Here is a 22,798-nt window from a genome sequence, read left to right on the forward strand (position 1 = left end):
TCTTCAGGGGGGAGGCTGAGGGAATAGATTCCTCTGCATCAGAATCCTCGTAGGCCGGAAGGGCCTCCTCCATGTAGTCTGAAAGGGCAGAGTCATCTGAGGCCTCATCAGAAGACTGGGGATCTGTCTGCTCAACCCTGGGCCTTTTGCCTGGAGGTGGTTGAGAGCCCCTGTCTGGATGTGGTTGAGAGCCCCTGATTAAGGAAATAAGGTCTTCAGCCAAACTTAAAATTTGTGAACCGGTAGTGGATCCCTGAGTTATAGCCTTGGGAGGGAGAGATTTTGGCTGTTTAGCAGCTTTAGCCCGTGTAAAGGCCTTAATGGACATGGATACAGGAGGCCTGGCTGTCCCACGTGCTGCAGTAGTTTTATCAACAGAAATGGTGTCGGATATTTCCTGAGCACCGGTTTCAGACGGAAATTCTATGACCGACTCAGCGATGGCCTCTGGTACCGAAGTTACCGGCTGTGCGGTGTCGTCGGTCTGAAGCAGTAGAGATTCGGCTTCAGTAAAGACCGAAACACTCGCGGTAGGCCTAGGCATGGAGTCGGCCGAAACCGCGGACCGCGTGTGTCGGTCCTTATCCTTACGTTTTTTGGGTAAATGAGCTGTCGGAAGCTCCGACGGCATGATATAACTGAAATTTTCCCCAAAAAATTCCTCTGCAAACTCTGCCCGACGCCTAAGAGTGCGTTTATTGAAGGAAGCACAGGCAGAACAGGCCGAGACGTCGTGGTCTGGGCCTAGGCAGGGTAAGCAGTAAGAGTGGAAATCCTTATGAGGTATTTGTTTCCCACAAGATAAACAATTATTAACTTTAACCGTTTGATCTGACATCGGCTGAGGCAAGAAAGAGTCCCCAACGGGGTACTTAGCTTTTTTGAAGACTTCGGTAGATGAAATCACAGGAGCTGGCCGACTGGCACTTGCGAACTGCTTCTGCTTCGGGCACCGCGCGGCAAGAAAGACTGAGGAAGATGGCGTCAGCTGCTGCTTTTATACCCCAGGCGCTCTGACGTCGGGGAAAAGGGCGACATCAGCCGACGCCGGACCCAGACTTTGGAATCCGGCCGACCGAAGGGCTGCCTGAGGCAGGACAACCCATATGTAAGGACTGCAGATGCATCCTTGAAGGACATCAAACTGTTTGCTAGTACTAATATGGTGACAGGCAGTCTTTAAATCTAGCTTTGCCATGAAAGCTAGGGAAGGAATCAGATGTACAAGGGACAACAGGAATAACAAGAACTTTGTAATCTTGACAAAAAGATTTTGAAAGGAAAGATCCAATACAGGCTTCCAGGATCCTTCAATATTTCGTAACAGAAAAATCATTCAATAAAAGCCTTTGTTCAAGTGTCAATGAGGCACACGTTCTATAACTCCCTGTGCCAGCTTCTAGCGCATAACAGGAGAAAAGACTTGAGTCACTGGGCAAGAAGGAATCCTCTGGAAATGAGGGAGGCATTCCCATTGACAAGTGTACCCCTGCTGGACTGCATTTAAAATCAATCTGTCAAGCTATCTGGTGCCACAAAGAAAGATGAAGCCTCAGAAATTGAGAGGTTGCCAGGTTGGGAAAGGGAGAGTACCAAAACATGCAAACAGTAAAGTTATCCGAGAGGACTGTCCTTGACCTTTTTAGGATTATCTTTTCTTTTCAGATCCTTCTTGCCATTGCCTTTAAAAATTCTATTTGATGGCCCATTGCTGTTTAAATTACTTATTGAAAAAGGGGAGCAGAGGAGGACAGCAAATTTCTATTTGTTTTGAAAAAGGAGTTAAAAAATCTGAGTTACTGTTTGAATAATCTTTCCTTCTTTTATTACACTTCTTTTAGTATCTCAAAGCCAAAACAGAACTTCCTTATCTAAGGGAGAATTTAAAATTTAAATCTTAACATCTTCAGAAAGATTTTGAGAATGAAGCCAAGCCAAACACCTCAATATCGACCCAGCTGCAGCAGTTCTGGAGAAAGGGAGTAGTCTTAAGATCTATCACTATTATCCCAGTTATCCATGCTGCCACAACCTCCATGAAATCCTTCCCCGCCACCACCCATAACACTCTGCTCCAAAATTACGACAGTCCTACAGATGTCCACACTCAATCATAACTGTCATGTAGTAGCAGCAATACAGGGTGACACTTTATTGAATTATCACTTGTGACACAGGCAAATTTACTTTCATATAAAAGTAATCAAATTATATTAACATACATGTTATACTTCACATATATTGCTATGAATCTACCTGACATGGTCGACAATTCATATAGTCGACAGTTTATTTGGTCGACAGTTCATATATCAACTCCAGGGTTGCACAACATTGGGGAAGGGGGCAAATGCTTGTCGATCAAATGAACTGTCGACCAAATAAACTGTCGACTATATGAATTGTCAACCATGTCAGGTAGATCCATTGCTATATATCATATAACCTAAGCATTATAAAAAGTTATTCAGTTCTTGCCTTTTTTTTTTTTTTTTTATACAAGAAACATCTTTATTAATCACTTACCGCACAGGCAATCATACACTTAACATAAATGAAAACAAATAAAAAAACAAAAGTAACCACAGTGTAAAATATAGCTAAACAAAGTCCAAAACATACACTGTGAAGCAGTAGGAAACACTTTCAGTCAGCCATGGCTGACTAAGTGTTTCCTACTGCTTCACAGTGTATAAATGAAAACAAACCACACAGACACAATCCTAGTTGCAAACATTTTACATCACAAATCATTGACACACTTCCAGCAGCAAACATTATACATCACTTATAATCTACCAATTTCTTCTCACTCAAACATTACATTGCACATTTAAGTCCTGTCGCCTTTTAAACATCATTCCTCCCTTGTATGCATTGTTCCCACAATTCCCATTTTTTTCCTATGTAGTTTGCTCCTACCCCTTTCTAAAGATCTCAATTGTTTATCTCTATTTTCACTACTTCCAGTATAGTCAGGGCCGGTGTTAGCATTTGGGTGGCCCCCAGCAAATGTCAAGTTGGGGGCCCCCTAGGCACTTCCAGTATAAGTATCATTCTATCATTGCCACCCCTCCTAAGACACCTTTTAGTTTGTGCTGCAAAGTTTTAGGAGTAGTACGTACAGACAGACCTGTAGCTACAAGCTCTTACATTACAACAGGCCTATATACCACACTATGTTGATCTGTCTAACAAAGGGACACTTACAGTTATTGGTATTTAGTTGCAACAGTGATACATTGCAATAACTCTATGTACAGGTCTGGAATTAAATGAACTGATGACTAGGCCTACCACTTCAACAGCCTCCACCCCCCCAGTCCTCTCCTCTGACCCCCGGTTTTGGCTTCCCATACTATGGACATTACTTTTTTCTTCCTTTTCTCACATTTTGCCTTACTCTTACCTTTTTCAAAAAGCCATAATTTTGTATATGCTCTGAAGTGCATTTTAAAGTTTTTTTTCTTTTTACACAACCATTTCATCCAGTAATGGCTTGAACAAAAATTATGATTAAGGGAAGAAATTCACTGTTGCTGTTCAACTTTAGTTTTCCTTGCATCCTTTCAACACTCTTTCCTGAACAACACAGCACAGTAATAATCATTTAGGAAATAACTTAAATAACCAAGGGCCCAAGAAGCCGTAGGGTTACAGATGGTCTGCGATGCATTTTAGAGTATATTCTCAGCATTTTACTCCAATGGTGGCCTAAAGAAAAATCGCGAAAAAAAAAAGAATTTCAGTCTTATTTATTCTTTAAATTGCCTTAGTCATATATTTCAAGTGATAGCTGACATACATATGCATAGCATGCTTCCTCACCTGTAACCCTCAAAGGCAGCCCCATGTATATGTGCCTGATGTATGACTGTGAGAATGATTTCAGTAATATATTCCATTTTGTTGGTCCTAGACAGTACACCACCCCTACGCAAGCTATAGTAATCTTCTTTTTACACATCTGAGGTCTGTGAGAAAAGTAAATAAACAATGACCACACTGTCCTCAGCACAAACACAAGCCCCCCATAACGTACAGCAGCTTTCTGTACACACACACACATTTGTGCAAGGGCTGGTTTTAGAATGGCTGTGGTTGAAACCAAAGGCTTTTATCAGCTTTATCCTAAAATGGTCATATCTCAGCACTCTTCAAGTTAAACAGCTCAATCAGAAAATTGATAATTTTTTCTCCTGATTTTTCTTCAACCAGCAACAGCTTTTCTGGGGGTCCCTACAGAGTCAAAGATGATTAAGGGAGCCCCCAATATCCATTTATGCAGTCTGGTGAGTGGGGGACACTGAATGTTCTGTGATATATTTTATGTCTTACTTTTGAAATTTAATTACTTGTTAGGCACATTTTTTACTGATACCCAGAAGAATAATGTCTGTGTCCTGGCATTATTGGGTGCATGCACATATAAAAATCAGTGATATTTTTTACATACACACATGGACACACAGAAGCATAAGCCATAGTGGTACTAGTTTTGTACTTATTTCAGCAAATAGCAATACATTGTGCAACACTGGTACTGCCACACCAGATCAGTAACTGCTGTTTAGCAGTCATCAAACAGCAGCAGGGGTAAGTCACTTATTTCCCTCATTGAGGAGTAATGCATACCTGTCACTGTCCCTGATTTCACATACCTGTCACTGTCCCTGATTTCACATACCTGTCACGGTCCCTGATTTCACATACCTGTCACGGTCCCTGATTTCACATACCTGTCACTGGCCCTGATTTCACATACCTGTCACTGTCCCTGATTTCACATACCTGTCACTGTCCCTGATTTCACATACCTGTCACTGGCCCTGATTTCAGACCTTCCCTGATTGTGTTCATGCTTTTGCTTTGTTCTTCGTAAAAAGTTTGATTTGCTGGTAAATACTTCAGGATTACAGTCAATCAATCCAGACATCTGAGTTTTATAATTATTGTCCAAAAATACGTGTTGATGCAAAAGGTGTTATTCTATTAATTTCTTAAGGAAATTAGAGTAATATTTAAAATGCAGTCCTGATTCTGAGCCTTTATTCTATTATTTTTGGGATTGCACTGAATTCTTAAGCAAAGAAATTGAGAGTTATAATATCTAGTGTTCTGCTTGTATTTATAAAACTCCCTGCAAGAGAAAATCATCCTTGATGATCGGAAGTATCAGCTCTTCTTAAAATCCAAAATTTGCACTGACATAAGTCACTCTGGGCTGCTGATCTCTGTGGTGCTTACCTTGGTCACTCTGGGCTGCTGATCTCTGTGGTGCTTACCTTGGTCACTCTGGGCTGCTGATCTCTGTGGTGCTTACCTTGGTCACTCTGGGCTGCTGATCTCTCCAGTACTTACCTGGCTCATGTTCATTATCAGCTTCATTCTAACAGGGTCATATCACAGCCCTGTTCAGGTTAAAGAGCATAATTAGTAAATTAATACATTTTTTCTTCCACATTTTTCCCCAACCAGCAATAGCTTTTGTGGGGCCCCCACACAGTTAAGGATGATTAAGGGGAGGCCTGCAACCACGGGTATAGTAGGGACCTAAAGCTGGCTATGTAGTTAGCTTCAGTGGAGAAAATGTCCAACAGCAGGGGTTAACTAAGCCAGGGGCACTATGTCACTGGTAAAATATTTAATGGAATTCTGATGCCTGTTAGTTGACAAAACACTGTTAATATGACCAGAAATATCTTTGAATTTTAAAGGGGATATAAATAAGAGTTATTATCCATGTGGTTTATTAAGTATACAAGAATGTTGTACTAGCTTTTGTTGGTTTGACAGACATGTTACAAAACATTAGGATAAGATAACTTGCTGTGGTTGGGGGCCCCCAGGGAACAAGGGGCCCCCAGCGACCGCAGGGTTCGCTGGTGCCTAAAGCCGGCTATGAGTATAGTTGGTTCATATTCCGATTTCCATTTCCTAATAATCACCCTGGGGAGCCGCAGCTTCCTCAGAGGGGCACCGCGAACTAATAAGCTGCAAAACACGGGCAGTCAGGTAAGTGACTGCCTGTATAAGTGTGTGTGTGTCTGTGTGAGTGAATGTGTGCATGAAGGCAAGAGTCTGTGTGTGCGATTGGGAGAGTGAGCAATGAATGAATGTGTGAGAGTGTGTGTGAGAGTGTGTGTGAGAGTGTGTGTGAGAGTGTGTGTGAGAGTGTGTGAGAGTGTGTGAGAGTGTGTGTGAGTGTGTGTGAGTGTGTGTGAGAGTGTGTGTGAGAGTGTGTGAGAGTGTGTGTGAGTGTGTGTGAGAGTGTGTGTGAGAGTGTGTGTGAGAGTGTGTGTGAGAGTGTGTGTGAGAGTGTGTGTGATTGAATGTCCAGATTTTTGCCTCATATTTTGGTGTGTTCCTCCTACAAAATGTACTTTTCTGGCAAATAGTTGAGGATTGAAGTCATTAAATAATGACAAACATTTGAGTTTAAGACTCCACATCCTTCAGAGAATTCATGCTAATGCAAAACCTATTATTCTATCAGCTTTCTAAGTTTGTAAGAGCAATATTTAAAATCTGTCCCTATTTGTCCCCCCCCATCATTTTAGGCTTTGCCCACATTTTTTTGCTCTATGGTTATACATAATTTTTATCTCATCTCCTCCTATCATATCATAACCATTAGGAATTCAGCCTCATCTACCTCTGCATATTTAATTCTTCCATAAACATTTCCATTTGTATCTTTTCTCGATTTTCATATTTCTCTGCTTTAGAGAGACTCCCACAGACCTTACAAAATATTTCTAATACTGCTACAGGATCTCGTTACCTTCCTTGTTATAGGCGCCCTAAGTTTGGCAACAGCCCTTTCTACTTTCTGTTGCCTGAGTTGTGTTAAAAGTTTTTGTGTTGTTTGTTATAAAAAAAGCAGTTGCATAACAGCAATCTTTCTAAGCTTGTGCATATTATCGAGGAAATCCCTCATTTTCTGCCTAGCATTCTGCAGTTGACTTTTTCTGTGAAACTCCCCCTATCCTGCAACACTTCAACAGTTGTCAGTCCCTCTAAATAATCCTTGTTACTTCTTAACAATAGGTCCCTTTCTTTTATTTCCAAGTTTCCAACCTATTTTTAAATTCCAGCTTAATTTTATCTCACTCACTAGCTATAAAGAAATTTCTAGCCTTTCTAAAAGCTCCCGAATAATCTCCACTATCCATTCCTTAAATTCCTCTTTTCAACAGATAGGTGGGAAAGGGCCAATGTCGCATTTTTATTTCATTACCTGCTTTTTTATTTTAGCTATTATTGGTACATGATCTGAAATAATTACTGGGTGAATATCAAGACCTTCAATTAAATGCACACGTTCCTGTGAAATCTAAATTCTGTGTAGCCTAGCCCAGTTTTTGTATCTTGGGGAATAATACGTAAATTTTCTCTGATCTCTTATTACTGAATTCATATAATTCATGCCAAATACTTTTATACATTTCTTCAAAATTCTTCTCTCCTTTGTTAATATTTATCCTTCTGGGCCCCCCAGATATATCTTCACTGCTACAAATCAAATTCCAGCTCCCCTTACAAGTAATATTTCTTGCTGAAAAATGATTATTTCTCCCAGAATTTTCTTAAGCTCCATTATAGTAGCTTTAAGTGGAATGTAAATACATGCCAGTGTAATTCGCCTTGGTTGCCAGTAGCCCCTTAGCACTACAAATCTACCATTATATTTTTCTTCTTCTTCTAGCACTATTGGAGTTCCTCTTGAAAGTAATACAAGTACGCCTCTTTTTCTTTGTCCCAGGTATTCCGCTGAATAACCTTCCTGAAAACCTTTCTTTATCAAATTCACATGTTCAGTTCTTTCTAAGTGTCTCCTGTAACATAGCTATTTGTCCTCTACATTTTTAATATAGTTCACTACTCTTTGTTGTTTGTAATTATCTGTGAGGCCATTTACATTTAAATACATTAATGAAAGCATCATTGTGTTAAAAAGTTATTATTCCCACCTTTTATATACACCATTTTTGTTAAATGTCTAGTGACAGCTTTTGTGTTACATGCATACACCGTTTGGCAGGTTGAATTTTTATACATTTGTTTGCTGTCATATCCATTGAGCCTATGTCACATCTTGTACAATTTTTTTTGCTTTATTGAAAGCCCTCATATAAAAAAAAAAAAAAAAAAAAAAAAAAAAAAAAAAACATACCCTGAATACCCCCCTAAAACATATTAACTTAATACTAAAGAAGAAAACTATGCACACCTTCAAATACTGAAGTTTTACCCTCCTAATATGAACATAAGTCCAAACTGACAGCCACACTCACAAACTTGAGTTAACCAAAAAGAAAGGTTATCCATGCCAAGAAACATGGTGCAGTCTCTGTGCTTCTAAGTACTCACTGATTTTGTCTCTCTTCCTGAGCAGCCTCATATTCAACCAGCCTTTTCTTCATTTTGACTTCTTATTTTTGCAGCTTCATTATCTCACCTAAATATTTGTTTAAAGCTTATTCCATTTTTGCAGCCTTTTGTTGTTTGTGTTGATATACTCCCATCAGTGTTTTATTTTTACCAGGGCTGTATGCAGTTGTCTTGTATCTTCCTGTAGGTTATTGGAAGTCACATCTGAAGGTTGCATTGCGTTATGCTAAACAGCTGCAAAACTTTCCTCAGTCAGTGTTTCTTCCTCAGTTTTTTGGAAGCAGATTTTTTTCCAGATCTTCTGTATTTCTTTATTCCTGGCATCCAGGCAGTGCACTTGCTAGCCAGTTACTGAAATTTACCCATACACACAAGTCTACTGGCCTTCTCTGCCAAGTTTCTGTTTTCACATTGGGAGAGCTAGAGGCAAAGCTGTTACTCAAATGTGCAGCCATCTTGGAAGTCCGGGCCTTTACCCCTCTGAGCCAGAAGCCAGCTGTGGTACTCAACATATTTTGTTACAAGGAAGACCAAATTTTTCTTCCTAGGACACCCTCAAGTGTCAGTATTACACTACTGACACTTCTGGAACTGCTTAGCACCATGCTCTTCCATAAAAGATAAAGGCAATTCTGATGTGGGTCTTGTGTGCAGTCATTGTTTAAAGCTGACTAGATTAAAGACTGACTACAAAAATGCAACATGGAAAAACACCTGTCAAGTATTTGCTATTTGGCCCTAAAAGAATACTTCATATAAAACAGAAGGAAAGGTTAAGGCCTCACACTCCTGCAGAAATTTTACACTGAAGTAGGATGACATTGCTAACCAAATGTATTTAAAAAGCACTCACTTTCACAATTTTGTCCGGCAATCCCTCATTCTCATTTACTGCAGGATACAATAACTCATCAACGTGTGCTTCAGCTTCTCTGCAACTATAAAAAAATACATACTGAATTATTAGCACGCTATGACTGAAATTTCAATTACAGTCAAATTACAATTTCTATGTTATTTTACTCAGTGAACAATATTTAAGCCATTTAATTATATATTTCTGCAGGGACAACGAGTAGGCTAAATGCAACAGTATTGTCAAGGTGGAATGAGCCAGGGGGATCCCCAAAGGCCACATCTCATAGAGCTATGTTTAAGAAATGCTTCCTAAACATTACATCTCATAGAGCTATGTTTAAGAAATGCTTCCTAAACATTACTGGACTCCCCAAAGTTGATGTAGATGTGCCACAAATGCCAAATGGCCACAGCTCATATCAGTAATAGACATTCTGAAAGCAAGCACTGGAGGTAAGCCACTCCACTAGTGGAATTGGCTTCATAGCAGTACCTGCTAACAGGCAAATAGGTGCAGGGGGCAATCCACTTAACTCATTAACACAGAGACTCTTCTGGTACAGCAGCTTCGTAATCATCCACTCAGCCCAATACTGCCCTTTACATCTGTAGTATCTGCATGTTATTCCATCCTGAAAGAACCATATGCAAAGTAAGAAAACTGTGCTCCTTACAATGCCTAATAAACCTTCTTGGGGGGGGACATACTCCTGCAACTGAGAACAATGGTAAAATTATGCATTCTAATTCCAGTCATGACCATGTAAAACCAAAGTCATATTTTTTTTATTTTCCTGCCTGCTATCATCTATGTACCCAATGTGCTTTCTATGTAGTTTTCTGCTTGTGACTACACCACATGTAACAAAAAAAAAAAAAAAAAAAAATCAAACTTTTGTACTCTAAGAACTTGGGTACCTAAACAGATCTCTTGGATAGACAGTCATGAATGTGAACAGTAATTGGACTAATACGTGCAGCACTTACAAATCAAGACCATCAAAACCACCCATTCAGAATACTAAAAAGAATCACATGTACTTGCTCCCAGGATCACCTTTTTCTCTCTCCTCAAGACTGCTCCATCTGAACATATGGCTTCATTTATTTCAGATTTGCATTATAGGAATAAAAAGTATAATCAAAAGAAAATATGTTACAAAAATTTGAAGTAAAAAAGCACAGCAAACTTTTAATAAAACCAGAGCCTTGCAATATTGTCTTTGATGTTTACAAGTATAGTGCACTGTCCAGCAATACAGGGAAAGTACAGTTGTGTACACTTACCATAAATGTAGATGTTAGTGTGTATTCACTGTTGCAGTCATCACATTTGGGTTATCTGTCTGCAGGTAGCCCTCAGCCGGCCTGAATACCAGAGTCTTGGGATTTCTGCGCCAGATTCTGTCGCTTCTTCCATGACGTCAGGTAGTCAGGGGTATAAAACATGCAGCAGACACCACTAAATCAGTTTTTCTTGCCCCAGATGTCAGGTGCCCCCAACACTAGGAAGCAATTATATGGTATGGAGCACCCCCAGCAAAAAGCAAATACACATGATGTAATATATACCAAATAAGTAGGACAGGTAAAAGTCAAGAAAAGTCAGGGGGCTGAAGGGAGGGTAACTAGACTGCAATGGTGAATACACTTGAACATCTACATTTATGGTAAGTCTACACAAATGTACTATGTTCTTCTTGCGTCACTGTTGCAGTCATCACATTTAGGTTGATTCCCAAAGCTAAGGAAGGGTGGAGGTAGTTAAAGAGCATTAGGGCTAGCAATCAGGCCCTGTAAGACTTCTGTGCAAATCTAGCTCTGGATTTAGAAAAAATAGGCAAGTGGTAATGCTTGGTGAAAATATGTACAAAGCTCCAGGTTGCATCTTCCAGGATGTCCCTGGGTAGGGACACCTCTGAGGAATGCAGTAGAGGTAGATGCAGCCCTGATGGAATGTGTTCTTATCCCCCGTGGGGTAGATTTTCCATGGTGCTTGTAGCAGAAATGGATGCAATGTGCTATCCATTTGGAAATGGTTTGCTTTGAAATGGCCTTTCCCGTTGCCCCTGTAGCAAAGCTAACTAGCAGCTGGTCAGATTTTCTGAGAGGCTTAGTCCTGACAAAATAGAATGTAAGCTGTCTGTGCACATCCAGGGAATGCAATATCCCTTCCCCTTTATTCTGGGGATTAGGGAAAAAAGTAGGCAAATACATGGACTGGTACAGAGCCAAACTAGATATCATCTTGGGCATAAATAATGGATTAGTCCTGAGGGAAACCCTGTCCGCGTGGAAGATAATGAAGGGTTCCACTGCCATAAGGGCCTGCAGTTCAGACACTCTTTCTTGCAGAAGTAATGGCTAGAAGTAAAGCTGTTTTCCAAGAAAGGAATTTCAACTCTGCTGTAGCAGCTGGTTCAAAAGGGGGGGGGGTAAGTTTTTCCAACACAAAGTTTAGGTCCCAGGCTGGAGTGGGAGCTCTCCTGGGGGGGGGGGTCTTAAATTCTTGGCCCCTCTAATTAATTGTTTCAGCAGTGGATGAGAGAATGGGGGTGGCTCAGTATTACAATGTGCTGATATGGCTGAGGCATGAATCTTAATAGAAGAGAAAGGTAGGCCCTTGTGGAGCATTTCTGTTAAATAATCTAAAATATGGGATACGTTGGGCACCATTGTGCCCATTCCCCTGAGACTGGCTGCAGGAACAGTATCTTTTCCACTTTTCTGAATAGATTTTTTTAATACTAGGCCTTCTTGCCTCAAGAATGACATCCTGTACCTGCTTACTGAGGGTTGCTAGAGATGAGTTCTGGGGATTAGCCATGCTGCAAGGTTGAGGGTTTGAAGCTGAGGGTGCAGAATCTGACCCGCCTGCTGGGACAGCAGGGAAGGGGTCTGAGGCAGATGCCATGGTCGTAGCACTGTCAGACTGTGCAAAAGGAGATACCAATGCTGGCGTGGCCAATCCGGTGCAATCAGTACTGTTTTTGGCTTGTCCTGTTTGATCTGTAGTAGGACTTTCGAGAGGAGTGGCAGAGGGGGAAGGCATAAACTGAGAGGCCTTCCCAGGTAAAGGACAGGGCATCCACTTTCCAAGACTGACTGTGGGGAGTTCTGGTGCAATATTTACTCGATTGGTAGTTCTGAGGGTAGGCAAACAGGTCTACCTCTGGCACTCCCCATTTGTTTCTCAAGAGCTTGAATATCTTGGGTTCCAGTTTCCATTTGTGTGGGGCCATGACATTTCTGCTCAAGTCGTCTGCCAGTGAATTTAGTTTGCCTGGCAGGAATTGAGCTTATAGGTTCACTTAGTTGCTCAAGGCTGTATTCTACAGAGCCATGGCTAGTCTGCAGAGTGGGTAGGAACGGGTTCCCCCCTGCTTGTTTATGCACCACATAACTGTGGTGTTGTATGTCTTTATCAATAGTTGTCCTGGTAGAGTAAGGTCTTTGAAGGCTGTCAGAGCATTCTGTACAGCTAACATTTATTTTTGATTGATATGCAAGTGCATCTGTATTGGGTTCCATTTGCCCGGAATGCACTGCCCTGCCACGTGAGCCCCCCATGCATAGTCTGATGCTTCTGTTGTTAGGATTTGGGGAGCAGGGGGTAGAGTGAAAGGGAGTCCCTTGTTGTGGCTGCAGGCCTCTGCCCACCAAAGGAACTCTGCCCTTAGGCAAGGAATGATAGGAATCACTGTTGCCAGGTCCTGAGAATGTTGACACCACAGACGTTTTAGATACCAGTGAAGTTTCCTCATATGCAGTCTTGCATATGGAATTAACAGAATGCAAAAGGCCATGAACCCCGGGGCTTGCAGGACTTTCCTTGAAGATAGCTGGGTTTATGTGGCCAGTAGGTTGAAGTAGGTTGTCAAATAAACCCATTTCTCTGGAGTGTGGAATGCCATCTTTGAAGTTGTGTTCAAGCTTGCTCCCAGGAATACAATCTGTTGGCAGGGTAATACGTGTGATTTCTTTTTGTTGATGGTGCACCCCAGTGAATTTAGAAGTCTCTTTACAAATGCCAGGTGCAAGTCCTGACTCTCTGCCTGAATCAGGCAATCGTCCAAATATGGGTAAATCTGAATATTTCTCTGCCTGCAAAAAGCAATGGCTGGAGCTAGGCACTTTGTGAATGCCCTGTGCGCAGTAGATAAGCCAAAGGGAAGTGCAGAGAACTGCATGCAGCCTGCCCTGAAGCGTAGATATTTCCTGCAAGATTTCTTTATTGGGATGTGCAGATAAGATTCTTTCAAGTCTAGAGTTGCCAGCCAGGCATCCTTGGTCAGCATAAGAAAAAGCTGTTGAAGAGTTAACATTTTGAATTTTGGAACCACCAGAAAGGTGTTTAGGATAGACAGGGGCCAGGAGTTTTCTTTTCTGGGAACCAGGAACAGTCTTGAATAGAAACCTTGTCCTCTTTGTTCTGCTGGGACAGGTTGAATAGCCTTGATACGGACGAGAGAGAGAACTTGTTTTTGGGCCTCCGCCCACTGGTTTGGGGGGAGGTCTGGTCATCCACTTGGGGGGGGGGGGAGTGGAAGTGAAATCTGTATCCTAGGGAAACTATGTTTAAAACCCATTTGTCTTGGGTAATGAGTTCCCAGTTTTTTGCATGCAGGGCGAGCTTTCCTCCTAAAGGTGCAAATAGTTAAGCAATGCTTGGAAGAGTTAAGGACAAGTCATTGTGCCATTTTTCCATATGAGGTTGGCTTACTACTCCCTGCTTTGGGAGTGGGAGCCCCCCACTGCTTAGATGTCTGCATAGCCTGAGACTGAAGTCTTGGTGGTCTGCTGCTCCTGGGTTTGTACTGAGAAGGCTTAGAAGGTACTGGAAAGGACCAGTTCTTTGAAGGCCAGTGCCTACTGAATCTAGGTGGCTGTACTTGCAAGAAATCTTTAACAGTTTGCATAGATTTAGCTCTTTCCTTGATTCTTTTGAGAACTTCTTCTGCTTTGTTGCCAGAAAGGCGGTCTTGGTTTAAGGGTGCATCCAGTAATTTAGCTTTAACATGATTTGGCAAGTTCTGTTCCTTAAGCCAAGCATGCCTTCTAAGTGCAGACCCAGTAACAGCAGCCCTGCAAGATGCATCTAAAGCACCAAAACCACACTGAAAAGTATGTTTACCAACTTGGTCAGAAGAATGCAATAACTCTTGTAAATCTTTGTGTTCAGCACAGTCAGGAATCAATATAATTTTCTGTTTAATTAGTCCCATAATATGTTGCTGATACTTTAACATATGAAACTGGCAATTTAAAGCCCTAGAATCCCTGTCAGGAGGGGTAGGATTCTTATCAGTAGTAGCCTTAATGCTTTTAGGTCCCTGGGAATGGTCACTGGATCTGCAGTAGGATTCTTGAAGAGGAATTTGTGAGAATCAGGTACTCTATAGTACCTGTCAGATTTTCAGGGAGCTGGAGGCAAAGTGTCTGGGGTAAGGCTGTATTCCAGGAAAATATCATCTACAATCTCCAGAACAGGAGGGACAGCTAGGGGCCTGTGCTGAGGCAGGTGTAAGAATTCCCTAAGTTTCTTTTTGGACTGTGAATAGTCCTGGCTTTCCCAGTGGAAATGTTCCCTAAGGTTATGCAAGGTTTCACCAAAATAAAAATCCTCTGGAGTGTAAGCAGAGGGAATAGAATCCTCTGCATCAGAATCCTCATATGTAGAGAAGGGTAAATCCTGGTAGTCAGAAGGAATAGAGATACCAGATTCATGATCAGAAGAAACAGAAGGAAAATCAGTTCTAGGTCTTTTAGAGGGAGGAAGGCTGGCTTCCCCTAATTAAGGTAATAAGGTATTCAGCCATTCTAATAATTTGTTTTTGAGGCATGTGGGCCTGAGAATGTGCTTTGGTCTCCTGTTTTCTAAGAGTAGTGCGAGCTTTAGGCCTGAGGAATTCGGTATTTTTAGCTTGAAATGAAGTCGGTTTAATATGAAAACCCAGTAGGCCTGAATACACCCTTAGAAGCTGGTGCCTGCACAGCGGCTCCAGACCCATCCAAGGTAGAGACATCCGCAGGTTCCATAGTCGAAGTAGCATCTCGCGGCATACCGGACTCCGAATGGGTCTCAGCAGAGGCCTGCCAATCTGTAGAAGTGGGTATCAGGGGCTGCGAAAACGCCTCACTGAGTACCAGCGGACTGGCGACTAGCTTAATGGAAACGTCGGCAGTTTTGGGCCTATGCGGTCTCTCTCTATCCTTATGTTTTTTCGGAAGATCGGTAGTCGGATGGCTTAACGAAGCCATTTCGGAGTACAGAGATCGAGAATGAAAGTATTTAGCAACAAAAATAGCCAGACGACGAATAGTTCGAGCGTTGAACAAGGCACAAAACTGACAGCGAGGGACGTTGTGGCCTGGGCCTAAACTGGTGACGCAGTAAGAATGAAAATCTCTATGAGGTATTTGCTTTCCACAGGCAAGACAATTATTATTTTTTTCTGACATCGGTTAGAAAAAAGGATCAGCAAGAAAAAAGGATCCCCAACGGGGTACTTATCTTTCTGAAGACTTCAGGTCTGAAACTCGAAAACAATAATTTCAGGAGTCAGCCGACCGGCACTTGCGAACTGCTTCTGCTTCTGGCACAGCACGGCAAGAAAGACTGGGGTAATGGCGTCGGCTGCATGTTTTATACCGCTGACATCATGGAAGAAAGGACAGCATCCGATGCAGAAATCCCAAGACTCTGGTATTCAGGCCGGCTGAGGGCTACCCGCAGGCAGATAACCCAAATGTGATGACTGCAACAGTGAAACACGAAGAATATCTGCCCTGATATACATTAACTACCAAAGAATCTTATGAATTATTTTCTATCTTGGCCAGAATGATTGTGGAGTGTGTAAATGGTACTGAGGCCAAAAAAATCTGTGAAAATAACTATGAACACTGAACACTTGTATATGTAACTTCAGTCATAATTTATAAGCTGAATTCTCTGCATGAATCTTTTTCCTACAAATGAAGGGAAAAGCAAAGATAGTAAGTACATCATGATGTAGTGTTTTACGTGATAGAACTGTAGATGCAATTCAACTGTACAAACAACTTATGAAAAGCAATATATTTTCATGTCATTATGGAGGAGATATTATATCATTGGTTGGCAACACAAATGAGTGACATGCAAATGACAGAAACAAAAATGAGCAACTACACAGGATCAGAAGAGAATGAAAGAAATGTGGAAAATCCATAAATATAGTGGCAAGTACAGATATCTACTAGGCCAACCTCATGTTAACCAAAATTTGACACAGGAATGGTTGAGAACTGAAACCAAAAGATAAAAGATTAATAATGGAGGCCCAGGAAAGGAAGGTTTACAAAATCCACTGAAAAGATGGATAAACAGACAATGCAGGTTCTGTAAAAAAACAAAACAAAAAAAAACTGGAAACAGTTGCACATCTTGATGTGTGATACACTCATAGATGTGGGCCTATATATCAAAAGGCACAATAATGTGGCAAGACTGTAGCAATGGGAATTGTGCAAGCACTGCAATACAGACATAGATGAGAAATATTGGAAATTTGAATCACAAAGTATTAGACAATGACAAAGTGTATATCACATGGGAACGCCCATTACCAACAGTTCAAGAAAAACAGGAGAGAAAAACAGATACAGTAGTCAATGGAAAAAAAAAACACAAAAGTACCACTGATCATTGAAATTGCTATAACCAAGGATTACAGTATCTTACACACAGAGAGAGACCGTCATAAAATATGTGGATATGCAGGGAGAAACAGTTATAAAAGTAACAGGAGCAATGGGTCTAAGAATGAATATGCAGTCGTACTTCAAAAGTTACAATACATGTAACCCCCTGTGAATTACAGGTGGCAGCAATTCTGGGCGCATCATGGGTGCTAAGAGCACTTTTGGCTACCATCAAACATTGAAACAATACTAATTTCCTGAACTCTAACCATACCTTGACATAGGAAGGGGGTCCAATTCACATCATGGTAATAGAAACCCAAAAGACATGGAGGAAATAAACACACCAAGATCAATAAATGCGTTTATACATCAGAGAAGAAAGTTTTTTTTCACACTTTTGTCAATATCTCAGAACACATTCCAAAATACTGATATGCTGAGTACAGTCTAATTTTAAAGCAATATAGTTGGGCTTTTTTTTTTACACCGATGTTGTAGGCCTAGTTTTAATACTTATCGATACATGGACATTTAAATCATGACAAAATGGTTGTAATTCAGTGCCTTGAAATGATATGACAAACCAATTACCACAAAGCACAGAAAGAGAGCCAACCAATAAAAAACAAAAATGACAAAAACCAGTTACACAAAGTTCTTCCAAATTTCCTTATTCAGTCATGCTGGTCTCAAAGCTTATATTTCAAAAAGCATGCACTTTCTTTCTGTAGTAACTTCTACTGCACAAGATGTGCCTCTGTAGGTTTACCACTTACATGCAATAAAACAGGTGCAGTTAATTAGTACCTGCTTTAATAAAAATCGAAAAATGTTACCCAGCAGACATTTTACCTACATTTTTTTTCGTTGGGGGGTGGGGGGGTAAAACAGACCAAAGGAACATCTGATGGCATATATTATACATCAGCCATCTCCTTCTCCAAGTTGACAGTCAGTGACTCCATGATGGAGTCTACAGGCCTGACCTCTGTGGCCTTTCATAGCCTCTTTGGGCGGGACCCAGACCAAGGACTTGGATGAACAGCAGGGACATTTTGGGGCTTCCTATAGCAAGAGAGACTGCAACATATTTCCAGCAGCGGTATCTATCATGATTCCTGCAATGTCACTGTGTACACTAAGTTGTGGTATTGGCGGTCAGAGACTGTACCTTCATCAAGAAAGCCAGAAATTTTATGAAACTATGCAGGTACACTTGTTGCAAATGTCCAGACAAACGCCAGTGGAACATGCATAAAGCAAAGTGGTCCACCAACATTGAAATCACCAAGCATGGACCATGGTCAACTCCAGAAGGGGAGCCATTGGACACACTGATGCTACTGCCAACAACAGACCCTGTGAGTACATAGTGAATCAGTGCTGAAAATGTTGGGTAGACTCACACCATGAATATGGTGGTGGCACTGGTATCAGTTCAAACACAGATCAAGAAGGGTAACATTTAGCTTAGAAGGCTTAGCACCAGTGGTGCTGGTCTTGGAGCGAAGATCCACAGGATGTAGGTAGTGGATGTATGGCCTGAAGTGTAGAGGCTTACAAGAATGAAAAACTAAAAAAGCTCTTTCAGCCCCTCACCCCCACCTCCCATTGGGAGAAGTAGGGCAGAACCTGCACTCGAGCTTTTAACTCGCACCAATTTGTAACTACATTCTGGTGATAGGGAAGCCTGTGTTGAAGCATGTTTTTGCTGAGCAGCCAGCTTCTAAGGCCTTGACAGTGATTCAATAAACGAAATTGCCCTGGATTACAGAGACATCAGGATGAGCCACTGCCAGCATCTGTACCAGTGCCAAATATTTTGCTGCATCAAGAGCCCGTTTCCAAAGAAATACTTTCTATCTTTCAAGGGGTCAATTTCTGGGTCTGGAAATGGGACAATAATAAACTGTCTGCTGTTAGCATTGGATTACTTGCCAAGGTAAGACCTTTCCTGTAAGGGCCTCTCTCATCAATAAAGCTTCTGGGTGTTTCTGGACACTGCTTCTACACTGCCCAATTAAATCCTAACCAAATAATGCACTAGCTACTGTTGTGCTCCTTTCCTAAACAGTACATACAAAAGGTTGGTAGTCCATCACTGAGCATGATAGCCCTGTTACAGGCATAGCAATTAAGAAGTCATCAAAGCATAAAGGGGAAAAGAAACAAGCCTAAGCCTACACACAGAAGGACAGAGAAGGGAAGAGAGTGAAATTTATAACGCGCACACATAGAAAAAAGAAAAGGCAAGGAATGGTTTGCAAAATTACAGACAGAATCACCTGAACCAAAAGTTATAAACATGAGGCAAACATTATAAAAAATACTGAAATACAGACTAAGGAACTTTTTCTGAAACACTCACATGATCAGCTGTTCAAGTGGCACAACAGGTAGCACACTCGCCTTCCATGTAGAATTCTGTGGGTTCTATTCTCACACTAAGTGGGTGGAATGCTGAAAAGTACAGTTTTGTACCTACCATAAATGTAGATGTTCGAGTGCTCATACAGCTGCAGTCATTACAGATGGGTTATCCTGCCGTCAGGCGGGTCCTCGGTCGGCCGAATTCCAAAGTCTAGGTCCAGCGTCGGTTGTCGTCGCTTCTTCCCTGACGTCAGTGCGGCAGGGGTATAAAAGAGGCAGCCGACACCATTTTCTTCAGTTTTTCTTGCCCCAGATGTCAGGTGCCCCCAGAAGGAAGGCAAAACATAATGTTATGCAAACATGCAATATAGATAAATCAAAAAACAGTAGTTGCAAGCAAATACACCATAAAAGAATACCCCAAATAGGTTGTATGATAAAGGTGTTTGTCATAAGGCCTGTCCTAAGAGGGGAGGAGGGTAACCTGGACTGCAGCTGTATGAGCACTCGAACATCTACCTTTATGGTAGGTACAAAACTGTACTATGTTCATCGTGCATACAGCTGCAGTCATTACAGATGGGTAGAATCCCAAAGCTAAGTAAGGGTGGTAGGCACTAAGTGGAACTAGGAAGAGCGAGGATGCCCTGCAGGACTGCTGTGGCAAAGCCCGCTCTAGATTTTGAGTATAGTGGAAGGTGGTAGTGCTTGGAGAAAGTGTGCACTGAACTCCAAGTAGCTGCTTCCAAAATGTCCTTGGTAGGGACCCCCCTGAGGAAAGCTGCAGAGGTAGCTGTGGCCCTGGTGGAGTGGGATCTGATGTATGCAGGCACAGATTTTCCATGAAATGAATAACAAAAGTGAATGCAGTGGGCATTCCATTTTGAAATTGTCTGTTTGGAAATAGCCTTTCCTTGAGCACCTGTAGCATAGGACACACAGAGTTGCTCAGATTTCCTGAATGGCTTTGTTCTGTCAAAGTAATAACAAAGTTATCTTTGAATGTCGAAGGAATGTAGTAGTCTCTCCCCTTTGTTCTGTGGATTTGGATAAAAGGTAGGTAAATGGATAGTCTGATTCAAAGCTACACTGGATACTACCTTTGGCATGAAGGTAGGGTTGGTTCATAAGGAAACTCTGTCCTGATGGAAAATGATGAATGGTTGCACAGCCATGAGGGCCTGCAGTTCAGAAACCCTGCATGCTGAGGTGATAGCCAGAAGGAAGGCTGCTTTCCATGACAAGTATTGTAGCTATGTTGAAGAAGCCGGCTCAAAGGGAGGCATGGTCAGCTTTTCCTGTACGAAGTTGAGGTCCCAAGCTGGAACTGGTGGTTTCCTTGGGGGTGTTATATTTTTTGCCCCTCTGAGGAACTGCCTTAATAGAGGATGTGAGAATAAAGGAGGGTCTGTGTTGTATTGTGCAGAAATGGCTGAAGCGTGGATCTTGATGGAGGAGAAGGAAAGGCCACTGTTTAACATCTCAGCTAGATACTGTAAAATTTGAGGTATATTTATTACCCAAGGATTCTGGCCCTTTGCTTGATTCCAGGAACAAAATTGTTTCCATTTGGCGGAGTCGGCTTTTCTAGTAGAAGGTCTTCTGGCCTCCAAGATGACATCCTGCACCTCCTTGGAGAGGAGGGTCTGTTGGAAAATTAAGGTATTCTCCATGCAGCTAGATTTAGGGTATTGAGCTGGCTGTGAAGGGTTTTGTAGTTGTGCTGGGACAACAGAAGAGGGACTAGAGGTAGGATCCATGGTGGGGAGTGTGCCAGGCTCTTTAGGAGCAGATACCAGTGTTGTTGTGGCCAGTCGGGAGCAATGAGAATCATTTGTGGCCTCTCTGCTCTGGCTTTTAATAGAACTTTGGTCAGTAGAGGAAGAGGCGGGAAGGCATAGACTGTCAATGTTGTCCAACTGAAAGAGAGTACGTCCACTTTCCAGGCCTGTGGATGATAGGTCCTTGAACAACATTTTTTCAACTGGTAATTTCTGTGGGTAGCAAATAGATCTATGTCTGGCTGTCCCCATGCCTGAGTTATCTTTGAGAAAACTTGTTGATGCAACTTCCATTCGTGCGGATCTGTCATATTTCTGCTTAGGTTGTCTGCCAGTGTGTTTTCCTTCCCTGGCAGGAATTGTGCCTGTAGTTGAATTTGCAATTCCAGTGCTGTGTTCCATAGGGTCATGGCTTGCCTGCACAGGGGGGTATGAATGAGTTCCCCCCTGTTTATGCACCACATGACTGTGGTGTTGTCTGTCCTTATCAATAGCTGGCCTGGATGCAGTAGGTCTTTGAAGGTCATAAGAGCATTTTGCACGGCTAGCATCTCCTTTTGGTTGATGTGTAGGTGCTTCTCTTTTTGGGACCATTTCCCCTGAATGCACTGATCTGCCATGTGTGCTCCCCAGGCGTAGTCTGAGGCGTCCGTTGTGATGATCGGAGTTGCTTGAGGTACACAGAAAGGGAGACCTGTGTTTCTTTGGCATGCTTGAGCCCACCACAAAAATTCCTTTTGAAGGCATGGAATGAGTGGTATAATTGTTTCCAAGCTGTGGCTGTGTTGAGACCATAAGTTTTTTAGGTACCATTGTAGTTTCCTCATATGCAGCTTTGCACATGGGATTAGTAGGATGCAAGATGCCATGAATCCCAGAGCCTGCAGGACTTTCCTTGCAGTTAGTCTGGTGAAAGTTGCCATTTTGCAGTTGCCCTTGTTTGTCTGGCGTGAGGTAGGCCATCTGGGTGGTTGTATTTAAGCTGGCACCCAGGAAAATTATCTGTTGAGAAGGTATTAGTTTTGATTTCTTTTTGTTCACTGTGTATCCCAGGAAGTTTAACAGTTTTATTACAAACGCCAGATGCTGCAATAGAATGTCCTTGCTGTCTGCTTGGATCAGGCAGTCGTCCAGATATGGGTAGATTTGTATTCCTTGTAGTCTGCAGAAGGCAATTACTGATGCCAGGCATTTTGTAAACACTCTGGGCACAGTAGATAAGCCAAAGGGCAATGCAGAGAATTGGTAATGGGTTGAACCTGCAAGAAATCTGAGGTATCTTCTGCAATCTTGTCTGATAGGGACATGCAGGTATGCCTCCTTGAGGTCCAATGTTACCAGCCAAGACTCCTTGCCCAGCATGGGAAGAAGCTGCTGTAATGTGAGCATCTTGAATTTTGGCACCTGTAGATATGTGTTTAGGATGGATAGGTCTAAGATAGGTCTCCAATCTTTGTCTTTCCTTGGTACCAGGAATAGTCTGGAATAAAAACCTTGACCTTGTTCTTTTCAAGGTACCTCTTGAATCGCTTTCATATCCATGAGAGCGGAAATTTGTCTTTGTGCCTCTGCCCTTTGATTTTGTGGCAGGTTTGGCATGCCTCTCATTTTTGGAAGGGTGTGAAAGTGGAACCTGTAGCCTCTGTCTATAATGTCTAGAATCCATTTGTCTTTTGTAACAATATGCCAGTTATTTTGAAAATAAA

At 41.9% G+C, this 22,798-nt stretch overlaps 1 protein-coding gene across 1 annotated transcript in view; it reads right to left on the minus strand.

The window, feature by feature from the left end:
* MCPH1 (microcephalin 1) overlaps positions 1–22,798 on the minus strand; it is a 2,707,094-nt gene that overhangs the window by 2,362,279 nt on the left and 322,017 nt on the right. Inside the window, exon 3 of the mRNA XM_044060459.1 lies at positions 9,248–9,332. Coding sequence (XP_043916394.1) covers positions 9,248–9,332 — 85 coding nt within the window. The remainder of the gene's footprint in view (positions 1–9,247; positions 9,333–22,798) is intronic.

The sequence above is a fragment of the Protopterus annectens genome, chromosome 2.part0 (genome assembly GCF_019279795.1).
Source record: "Protopterus annectens isolate FY-2018-M chromosome 2.part0, PAN1.0, whole genome shotgun sequence".
NCBI lineage: Eukaryota > Metazoa > Chordata > Ceratodontiformes > Protopteridae > Protopterus > Protopterus annectens.